Consider the following 11,800-nt stretch of genomic DNA (forward strand, 5'->3'; position numbering starts at 1 on the left):
GTAAAGCGTTGGCCTCACAGTTCTGAGGTCCCGGGTTCAATCCCGGACCCACCTGTGTGGAGTTTGCATGTTCTCCCCGTACCTGCGTGGGTTTCCTCCCACATCCCAAAAACATGCAACATTAGTTTGACACTCTAAATTGCCCCTAGTTGTGATTGTGAGTGTGGCTGTTTGTTCCCACGTGCCCTGCGATGTAACAATCAGGGTGTACCCCACCACCTGCCCGTTGATAGCTAGGATAAGCTCCAGCACTCCGCGTGACCCTCGTGAGGATAAACGGCAAATATGATGGATGGCTGGATGGATGAGTGATTATTTATGGTTATGTTTTGTTTAATGGTAATACTTTTCTGGAATGCTTGTCAGTTTAGGTGGAATGCAATTAAAATTAAATTAAATGTGTTTTGTCTGGCCCTTCAGCTTTTCTTTAAAGAATTGTACCCATCTTACAAATTCGGCCTGGGTAATCAAACATGAGTGCAACTGTGCATTTTTTCATTTACTCAATGAAATTAGGGCTGTGAATTTCAAAATAAAAGCAAATAAATTAAGAGAGCATGGTATTAAGTCTTTAGCGTGCCTAAATTCAGATTAATTCGTTGAAAAAAATTAACATAATAAAGTGACAAGATATTCCCGAGGACTCAAATAAAAGTCCATCATATTTCACAAATACTGGCTGGGTGAAATAGATGACAGAGGTTTCTATTTTAAATTGATGACTGAAGGGAAAAAAATGAGCTGGAAAAGGCCCCTTTTTTCAGGGCAAATGGGCAGGTGCTTGAGCCCCACCTAGTGGTGGTATCTATGCCTGTCTGAGACTGTGAGAGTGAGTCAGTCTGTAAGAGTGTGTGTGTGTGTGTGGTGTGTGTGTGTGTGTGTGTGTGTGTGTGTGTGTGTGTGTGTGCGCGCGTGGTATCTGTGTAAGTAAGTGCATGAGTGTGAAATTATGAGCATGAAAGTGCGTGTGATTGAGTATAAGATCGTGAGTGCACGTGTACAATATTGAGTCCCTGTGCAAGAGTGTGCGTGTGTGTAAATGAAGGGCTGCAGGGCGGCTTGGGTAGTTGATGCTGAAATGTGTTTGGAGTGTGGCAACAGCTAAACCTGGGTCACTACAGACCTTTGTCCTTGCAACATCACTTTTGACCCATCATTGTCAGGCCAATGGAAGACTTGTCGACTGGAACTGTATCTTTAATGTCTGTCATTGTTTTTTTAAAATATATATATATTTACAATTGGTGCTATTCTTTGAAAAGAAATGTCGAGTGGTGTGTGTCCAACAGTTTAAGGGAGGTTGTGCTATCTGAACCATTGGATGATTTCACACTGAGGGTTCATCTTTGGAGCAAAGGGGGATCTGGTGGGCTTGCATCAAGCGGACCCTCAATGCCGATGCCTTTCTTTGAAACACAAGCCTTGTTCACACAGTGATCCTGGAACGTTTCTACGTGTCGTTCATCCTAATCCCAATGAAAAATGTCTGATATTAAAGGCAGTGTGAAAGTTGCTTGAGTTTTTACCTCTGAAGGCAGTAACTTTGCAGGCAAGACATTGTTGGTGCTCTCTATACAGGAAAAAGCTTAATTTTAAAAGGTAGTGTAAAATCGGCTTAAAATACTACCTCCAAAGGCGGAATATTGCTCGGTTGACTTAGTTTTGATGCTATTTATACAAAACAATGAGAGATAAAAAAGGGCAGAAAATTGCTACATTTTACAGGTAGTGTGAAAGGGGTTGTCGATACTAGCTCCAAAGGTGGAAAATTATGGCTTTTTTTTACGTTACGTTGTGCCATTTATAAAGAAGAGCGAGACAGAAAAAAGGCAGAGAAATGCCATGAATGGGATTCAGATTCTACCTCTGAAAACTGAGCTGGTGTTATTGCTGTTTATTCCCAACGAGACAGAAAAAAAAGGGGGGCAGGGTGGGGTTAACTTTATCACAAGATTCCCTGCCGTTACTGGTCATCCAGAATGGTGCCACAGGATAACAAAGGGGGACAAATACTGGAAGTAATACTACTAATAATTGTAATAAAAAGTGCATTAAAGGCTTGAGCTACTACCTACGGAGGCAGAAAATTGCAGGTTCGCCATTTTACCCACATTGCCTGTCGGTGCCATTTCTACACAACAGTGAGATGGTTTGGGGGGCGGGGGAGTCCAAAATTACAGGCTTTTTTTTTTTTTTACTGAAGATACTATCGCAAATGCAGAATCTCTTTGGTTAAACTTGGTGCTTGTGAGCTGGCTGGTGTTTCCAGGTTAGGAGGTAAACAAGCGGGTGAACGGGTCCCCCTTTCTCTAAAGCGTCACAGTAACAGAGGTGCCTCCTGGGTTCACACTCCAAAGCCACTTTTCTTTCTTAGGTTTCTTCTGTTTCTCTGAGTTACTTTTCTTTGTTGTCGACAAACAAACCCATGTCTCCGTCTCCTGCCTATTCTTTTCTTTCCTTCTCCTTCCAAGAGTCTGGCAATGCTTCACACGCCCCCCCCCTCTCCCAAAATGCCCTCCTCCCCTCCTTACTCCCCCTCTTTGTTCCTTACTCACGTGAATTATTTCAATGAACTACTTTGAGTTCTCTTTTGAGTTCCACATGACTGTTGAATCTGTTCCGTTGCTGTTTGTATATTATTCTTATTCTCTTTTGATTTCTTAAGTTTCATCTTTATTATATTTTAGGACCCAGGGATCATCCTGATATTGTTGATTCATTTATGCAACTCCAAGCTCAGGTGTGTTTTTGGTTACTTATTTCACTCACTTTGAGTTTCTCTCTTCCTTTTTCTAATTCCTCTTTTTCCTCTCAGCCCTCTTCCTCTCTTCCTCTCATCTTACGTTAACGGACATTAAAATGTCTCATTGCATATCGTGAGGCTTGGGAATGACTTCTCAAACGCTCAGCATTCTAAGAGTCACCTTGTATTTGCAACATTTTTTTTTTGCTTCATTTCAATGGACATTGTGCTGTTCTTTCTCGCGTGCATACCTTGGCCACCTGGTGGCAGTACAATACAGATAGACCGGGATATGTCTATGCGCCTCAGTAAGTCACAGTAATATTGGTTATTCTTCACTGTGGATAAAAAAATACATGCCATATTATGTTTTCCAAATATCTGTTGCATGAAGGCATGCAACACAGTAACATAGAAGTTTGTTAGGCAGTCTATGGTGTTTCCAATTAGGTGCTACCAAGCTATCAGACTTCAAGGGAAAGCCATGCTGTTTTTTTTTTTTTAAATATCTATGTAATTCCGTTTGTTTTGCATTTATTTTGACTGTAAACTTGTAGTGAGTTGAGTTGGATTCACTGCCACCATACAGTGCTTGTATCTCAGGTTTGCGTCTGCGAGTCAAAGCAAAAAACTCAGTCAGGGCACTGGGATCACAAGGCGTTACTGTACCTTTAATACGTTCTAGCTCCCCCAAAATACACCACAGTGTTATTCAAAAACAGAATAGGGAATGTAAAGAAATGCACGTGACGTCACAGTTTGCACGGCGCCGTATTGACGGTCAAACCTAGCTGTTCTGCACTGCGGGAGCTGTTGAACCAGAGCAGATTTTTGTAATTGCCCGAGACCTGTTGTGCTGTTGGTTGTCACAACACACGGGACAGATATTCAAAGAGATCATTCTATGGAATACCGCCTGAATAGACCGGAAAATATCGATGGATTTTGGCATTTAAACATGATGGACGGTGCCCAACCAAAATAAACACACGCCTGTGTAGTGATCATTTCATTTCAGGTAGGAATTATTCTTCTCAATCTCAGATTAACAAGAAGTATTTATAAATTGATTCATTTGGGAACAATACAAATTTAAAAAAAGAAAATAAACCGTCTGTCGCAGGTTAACGTGTGGCTGCAATCGCTTCCGTGTACGTTCCGTGAAGACAACTCCGTCCTCTTTTTTTTTTTTCAATCATAGTTAATGAATGAGAGTTTATGTTAAACCAGGTGTCATATATTTAAATATTGGTATTTGTATTGAATACAAGCTGAAAAGATAGATTCCGGCAAAGTTTACCGTGTGGCCGAATACGCTTCCGCGTTCACGAGCTGTCTTCCCGTCACTATGTCGGATTTATTCCAACGAAGTATTTGTTTCCGTCCAGACTTTTATACACCTTCAAAATTTTCCATGTAAATCTCAACGACTTACTCACCGGATCCATGAGTATATCCAGTTGTCCAAGACAAGCGGAAGCGAATTAACAGTCCAATTTTTTATTGCCGAAAACCTCGCCTTCGGCATGAAATGTGGGTCCTCTGCCAAGTATCTCTAATTTTTCCACGTACCTTCGTTTATTATCACCTAAATGTTTAATGGTATCGGACAAAACTCTGGGCGTCGTTCTATAAGACATTTTCGTTTCGTCTCAACAGACTCAGCCTTCAACAATGCTTTGTTTGACCTGCAATATGGCCAGTCACGTGACTTCGGTGACGTAGCTGCACTAGCTCTATATACAGAGGATAATTAATCAATATGCTGTAATTTTTTTGTGTGTCGGATGTGTGGTTCTTAAGGGCTGTGCACTAGTGTCAGGAGCTAATGTCAGGTTGGCATGAGCAGTAGCCCACAGCAGCTCCTTGCGAGTCTTCTTATTTTTTATTTGTGTTTGACAGTTGGTTCTGGTCAATAAATTGCTGTGACTATGCTCTTTTTGCCAACATCCTAGGGCATTACATTACTGAAATTGCAAAATTTTTTTCCTAGGGTAAAAAAAAAAATTCTTAAAGGTAATTTGTTGTCTACAATGAAACAAATATGCATGTTTTTAGAATGCACCAATAAGCCTGAGTCTCTGGAGTAAACATGCAAACACTATACAAGAAGGCCTTTAACACATTTTAAGATTTGAAGTTTGAGAAAATTTCACAGATTTTATTTTTATTTTTTTAACTTGGTGGTCGCCAAGGTGACTGCTTAGTCTCTGAGCGCCATCCTACTTATTTCATTCCAGCCCACAGCCAATCAAAGCCCCAAAAGAATTAATATTCATAACTAATATTAATCACTTCAGACAAATTGGCTGATGGCTAGGCTGTTTTAATCAAATAATTCTTTTTGTTTTATTGTCTTCATTCCTCCCCCTTTTGTTTTCTATCTTTGGATAGATCTGAATTCCATAATTCTCCTTCTCTCCTATCCCTCTCTCTCCTCCATCCTGAATGAGTTGTTTACGAGATGAGTTGTATTTCTCTTTATCTGCACGTTGATTACATGCACACTTTTGTTGCATATTCAACCAAAAACACAAAAATTAGCATTTTCAAGCATCAGCCAAAAACCACCATTACTTTTAAGTTTTTACTTAAGTTTCCAGTTATTATTTCAGATTTTTGGTTTTAATTTGTTTGTTATACCTGCTGAGTTGTGCATCTGAGCTGCTCTCTACAAATTTTCGGATAGTCAAGCAAGCACCGTGGCCTGGTAGGCAGATCTGTTCTCAGTCCCATGTTGCTGTCAGATCCGACTACCAGGCAGGTAGGATAGGAAGTACTTTTTCACTGCAACGACTCAACAAACCCACGTAACACCTTTGTTTACTTCTTAGGCCCTCAAACGGAAGCCCGATTTGTACTTGTCTGAAAGTCTCGACATAAAAGCCGTGTACCATTGTGGTAAGTTTGCACCTCAGAGCTGTGTTTACACAAAGCCACGCCAGTCGTACCTTAGTTTTCAGAGGTTTACAGTGAAGAAAATAAGTATTTGAACACCCTGCTATATTGCAAGTTCTCCCACTTAGAAATCATGGAGGGGTCTGAAATTGTCATCCAAGGTGCATGTCCACTATGAGAGAGATAATCTAAAAAGAAAAATCCAGAAATTATAATCCATTGAATTTTTTTTTTTTTGTGATACAGCTGCAAATAAGTATTTGAACGCCTGAGAAAAACAATGTTAATATTTGGTACATTAACCTTAGTGTGCGATTACAGAGGTCAAATGTTTCCTGTAATTGTTCACCAGGTTTGGACATACTTCAGGAGGGATTTTTGCCCACTTCTCCACACAGATCTTCTCCAGATCAGACACGTTTCTGGGCTGTCACTGAGAAACACAGAGTTTCAGCTCCCTCCAAAGATTTTCTGTTGGGTTTAGGTCTGGAGACTGGCTAGGCCACGTCAGAACCTTGATATGCTTCTTACGGAGCCACTCCTTGGTTTTCCTGGGTGTATGCTTCGGTTCATTGTCATGTTGAAAGACCCAGCCATGACCCATCTTCAATGCTCTGACTGAGGGAAAGAGGTTGTTCCCCAAAATCTCACAAAAACACCCCCAAAACATGATGCTCCCACCCCCATGCTTCACACTAGGGATGGTGTTCTTGGGATGGAACTCATCATTCATTTACCTCCAAACACAGTTAGTGGAATTATGACCAAAACGTTCCATTTTGGTCTCATTTGACCACAAAACCTTCTCCCATGACTCCTCTGTATCATCCAAATGGTCACTGGCAAACTTATGACAGGCCTTGACCTGTGCTGGTTTAAGCAGGGGAACCTTCCGTGCCATGCATAATTTCAAACCATGACGTCTTAGTGTATTACCTACAGTCACCTTGTCATAATTACTCCTTCTTAACCTAAAACAGTACTGAAACATCACATGACGATTCACGTATTGCCTGGTGGAAACTGTTTTATTGACCCAGATACCTGCCTTAAACTTTTATACCCGTCACTCCACGGTGTAAACAAAACCGCTGTAACTCTACTGTTTCTGTCCCACATGCAGGGCTTTTATCACTCAAGTTTCCCGAGGCTCCGACCGTCAAGTCAACATGTCTATTTTTTGTGAGTGCGAACTTTGCGAGCCCAGTCGTGAAATGTTGTAGAAGGAAATGTTTCTGATGTTGCTGTCTTTGGTCTTTCCTGTGTCAGACCGAACTGTTGCCCCGCTGTGCAGACATGCCTCCCGTGTCCAGACTGCTGCAGGAGGATGGCAAGCTGCTGATCCAGGCCCTTCTGGAGGTCAGGAACGCGCCTAATATTCCACATTGATGAATTGCCACAAATAGATACAATTTGCAAATTGTAGATGTAAAAATGTAGATAGAGTATTTGCCCACAAATCTAGTTTCAATTAGGATGGCTTAGCACCTCAGACAAAATGGACAGACAGGCCAAGTCATTCACTCACAAGATTAGAAATGTTAAAATGGTAGTGTAAAGTACTATATTTAATAAATAATTCCTAATGAGTATTGTGATCGTATTAATGAATAACACAGAACAGATTAATTACACAACAATTATAAAGTACGGGGCCTCAGTAGAGCATTGGTTAGCACATCAGTCTCAGTTACACTTTATGCAAAACTTTTCGTTTTATGCAGAAATTGGCCATATTTCATGAGAATGAAGTAGTTCATTTATGAGGTGAAATCATAATCTTGAAAAAATATTTTTGGGAAATAAAGTGGGAATTGTATTGAAAATAAGATTTCCATTTTTTTAAATAATTTTGTGAGGCAGCGGAAGGCAGTTACCAAAAATGCAGTTTTATATAAAAGTTTTTTTAATTTAATGAAAATTGTTTGAATGTCGCCTTAATTGTTTTACAATAATTTCAGGTATCACAAACTGCAAGGGAATTACTTTATTTATTTATTTATTCTATTTTTTTTCCTCTCTCTTCCAGGGTATTGGTGGCGGGGCCTCTCGGAATTTGATGGACCAGTTTGCAGAAGTGCTGTTCAGCCTGAACAAACACTGCTTCTCTGTGCTCGCGATGTGGCTGAGGGCGGTGCTGCAGCCCCCGGGCTTCCCGTCGTCGCGTGTCACATCATCCCAGAAAGACAACTTCTCTCAGCAGATACTCAGGTACTACTAGAGGCTAATTTGTACATTGTACACTTAATTAATATGGTAAAATCATTTCAAGTACAACACATTCCCATACAGATTGACTTCCAAGCAATGTAAAGTCAATTTATTTTTTTCCATATGCAAAATATCACCTGGTTACCACTGTTGAATTCAAGGGTTAAGGATTCAAGTTAAGATTTCGAAGTAGAGTTTCAAGGATTCAGAAGTGGTTGTTATTTGTTGATTTTCAAATTAAAGTTAAACTGTATCATTTTCTCTGAAGATGTGGGTGCACCGACAAAGACATTTTGCACGTTCAATAACAGCCAGATGACGTGGCTGGAGCATCTGATTCGGATGACTCCGAGGACACCTCCCTCGTGAGGTGTTCCCACTGATCTAAAAAAAAGACTGGATAGCGCATACATACTGTATCTTGCGGTTTTTCGATTGGTTGAAGCCAGTTGGCTGGCATCTTTGTACTCCCAACAGGTGTAGAGGACATGGATTACAGGTTGGATTCCAGGTTTTTCCTCAAAGTTTGGCATGTAGAATTAACATTGGTCATGTGAGCTTGACATATTTTCAGTTCTGGTCACATGAAGGATTTTTAATTGGACTTGGTAAGACAAAAAGTGTAAGTGCAAAGAAAAGACATATAACACCGTAACTACCAAGAAACCTTGCATATTACCTAGGGCGCGATTTCCGTGACATGTTAACTTTTCCCAAAATACGCCGTGAAGCACTATCATCATAACATAGCAAAAAACTAAGCATTTTTTGTCATAAAAACAATAAATTTTAAGTCAATCAGTTCGATATATTTTGGGAAATAAGGACTCGCAATGGGAAAATACATGCTAAACGCGTTGTTCATTTGTTGTCTCTGCAACGTCCTATTTCAGACAAGAAATTGAAACTTGTTTCCTTGCATTTGAAAATCAAATTCAATTTTCTGAGTTCTGCATTATAAAATCCATCAAAAATTTCACAGAAAATGTGTTTCTTGCTTATCCACTGATGAAGTTTGGGAAAGTATTTACATCGCTTTTTCGTGAAAAACCGTCCGCCTATAAAGGTGAATCAGAGAGTGAACAGTGAACAACAACAACCGTAAACAAAACTTTGTTCAAGTGAATTCAGCTCATCAGAAAATAAAAAAACCCTTTACAAACAAACTTTAACAGTGTCAAGGTAAATCTTTCTAACTTACCTGTGGAATGTTTTCTCACACCCACGAAACTGGCGATTAACGCACAGGTCGGCATTCAGCTTTGGTGGCCAATGAGCTAGCCAGTCTTTTTTTCGATCAGTGGGTGTTCTGGGCTTGTCCTACCGGAAAGTGTCCTGTAGTGAAAATGTGCTGCCACCCACAGGTCTGGAGTAGAACAGTTCGTTGCACAGCATCCATTGACTCAGAGCAATTCCATCGTAAGCTTGAAAATGTGTCTTTGTGTTTTTCCACTAGAGAGCGAGTTAACAAGCGGCGGGTGAAAGAAATCGTCAAGGAGTTCACGCTGGTGTGCCGAGGCCTGCATGGCACCGAATACGCTGCCGAGTACTGAGTACCGACACTGGGAAAAACCAAAACAAAACTCCCGACGGGCAACAGTCGACAAGGAACGCTTGATGGTGGGACAAGATGTGGAAGCCCATTTAACGGACAAACACCCTTGTGGCTTTTAAAGAGGCTCTTTTTTTCGTCATTCTTCGGCTTCCCAGCATGCTGCCTCGTGTCCTCCCCTCCCGTCCTTTCACAGCAAGATCCCTCAAAATTGGCCACAATTGCTGTTTGGGGATTGGAGGTGGGGCGGAGGGGGTCTCGTTCGCCAATCCCTCGATCTTCCTGTGGTTTCCTGGTGATTATCCATATGAAACGAAAATGGTATTGTAACGTAGCTAGTAGACGTTCTTATTCAGGATGAAATATATAAATATACACATATTATATATATATATATAAATATATAAAAAGAGAGGGAGTCGTGCTGCTACCGGTGAGAAAGTTCTGTAAATGTCATAGGGTGGAGTTGGGCGGATTGTGGACATTATCCCACCCTGTGACATCTGCTTTTGCCAAATGATCAATATGTGTGAGTATGTTAAACACGCCTTCCTGAACTGAGAAGGGAACTCTGGGAAAAGTGAGGTGGGTCCAGTGGTGGGGAACCTGGGGTCTAGGGCCTTATAAGGACCACGAGAGGCCACCTTAGTAATTCTAGGAAAACCTTAATCATGATGAATCATTGTTCGTTGTTTCTTCATTTAGTACAACAGGGTTTCCTGAATATTTGGACAAAGGCGGGGTGGGGGAGGACAAAACCTTCACAATATCATGGAGGATGGAAAAGTGTGGTTATCATGTTTCTCACACAATTCAGACGTTCACCTCCCAAATATGGGCTCCACCCTTCCCGTGTGGCATTTGTCTACTAACCTCCTCCCATAATCTAAAAACATGCATGTTAGGTTCATTGAAGACTCTAATTTGTCCATAGTTGTGAATGTGGTGTTGTCTGTGTGGGAAGGAGGCCGTCTGACAGAACCTGCCCTTCTGCGTTTAACCTTCCTTTCACCACCACCACCAACAACAAACCTCCAACCACATTTGTTGTCCGTGTGTTAAGTGTCTTGCCTGGGAACACAACGACGACATTCTCCGGCGCGGACACAAACCGGCTACCCACCGTTGGCAGTGAATGCTTTCATCCTCTTTGCCACATAACCCAAAGTTGGGTAGTTGCAGACTTCAAATTGTCCATATGTGAGGATGCTTATCTACAGTTGTGTGGACTTGACTTCTCTCATCAAACGTCAACTCCAGTTTCTATCGGTGTGAATGCTTGTTCCTTCTCACACCCAAAATCAAAACTTTTCTATTAATGCCTGGCCACTGACTGATGGCAAGTCCAGGGTGGTATCCACTTCTCTTTGCAAAAGTCAACTGGAATAATCTCCAGCTAACAGTAACACTCATGAAGATGAGTGATATAGAAAATTAATGGATGGGCATTTTTTTTTAGCATTTTATTCAATTGCAATATTAGCTCTATTTCCCACTTTTATGTTGAAATGGAATGACACCACATTCAAGCTGTTATTTGCCCTTTGTCCAGACACCCAGTACAGTGATTTCCCCACCTTGGAACTAGTCATAAAAATGAGCAGAATTGTGCATATTATGACTGTTTTTTTGCAGCATATTTTGAGTGTGTGTATTGATACGTGCATCTTTAGCCACTCATCCAGCACCTACCTAATGGACCTACAAGTACATGCGCATAACCTCCTCATTTTTCACCCCCCCTCCCCCCAAAAGACACTTCTTGAAGCCTCACGTCGTCTTACCAGACAGTGGACTAAAATCAGGAGCGGTCGCCTCAGAAAAGGACCAAACGGGATTAGAGGGCGAGAACACCGATGAAGCAGACCATCATCAGCATTTAAATGTATACTCCCATCAAAAATCTAATCCTGCTGTTTTATCCGAGGTGCCTGCAGACATGTAGCACGTGTTGGTGTTTAGTAAAGGGGGGTGGGGAGGTTCACGGGACAATTGAATTCTGGGCTTGGGGCTTCTAAGGAGTCTGGATTTGAACAACGTGACTGGATGCTTGTACATGTACGGGGAAAGAAGTTTAAAGAAGGAATTGGTAGAGAATTGTGGTGGGGGAGGTTTGAAATGTACATTGTTTTTTGTACTTTGGCTTTAATTTATTAAATATATCTAAGATTGCAACTATCTCCTGATTTAGTATTTCATGCAAGTACTGTACATTAATAATAAAAACATATTAGATGAAAAGTACAGAGAGAAAAATATAAATATTGGAGAAGAAAAAATAGATGCAGTGCACAGCTATTAGAAAAAATAATTAGTGCACAAAAATTACAGAATACCAAAAATGTATAATTTAAAAATGCGTTGAATTGAATAGAGTAGACAATATTACAAATAGA

General features: G+C 40.8%; 1 protein-coding gene across 2 annotated transcripts in view; it reads left to right on the top strand.

Moving 5' to 3' along the window:
* Positions 1-11,567, top strand: part of LOC133503765 (importin-13-like) — a 37,683-nt gene extending 26,116 nt beyond the window's left edge. For both annotated transcript variants that reach the window (XM_061825690.1, XM_061825689.1), the window contains exons 19-24: positions 2,688-2,740; positions 5,578-5,644; positions 6,765-6,823; positions 6,911-7,000; positions 7,671-7,852; positions 9,309-11,567. In XM_061825690.1, coding sequence (XP_061681674.1) covers positions 2,688-2,740; positions 5,578-5,644; positions 6,765-6,823; positions 6,911-7,000; positions 7,671-7,852; positions 9,309-9,405 — 548 coding nt within the window. In that variant the 3' untranslated portion in view covers positions 9,406-11,567. The remainder of the gene's footprint in view (positions 1-2,687; positions 2,741-5,577; positions 5,645-6,764; positions 6,824-6,910; positions 7,001-7,670; positions 7,853-9,308) is intronic.
* The last annotated feature ends 233 nt before the right edge of the window (positions 11,568-11,800 follow it).

The sequence above is a fragment of the Syngnathoides biaculeatus genome, chromosome 7 (assembly GCF_019802595.1).
Source record: "Syngnathoides biaculeatus isolate LvHL_M chromosome 7, ASM1980259v1, whole genome shotgun sequence".
NCBI classification, from domain to species: Eukaryota; Metazoa; Chordata; class Actinopteri; order Syngnathiformes; family Syngnathidae; genus Syngnathoides; species Syngnathoides biaculeatus.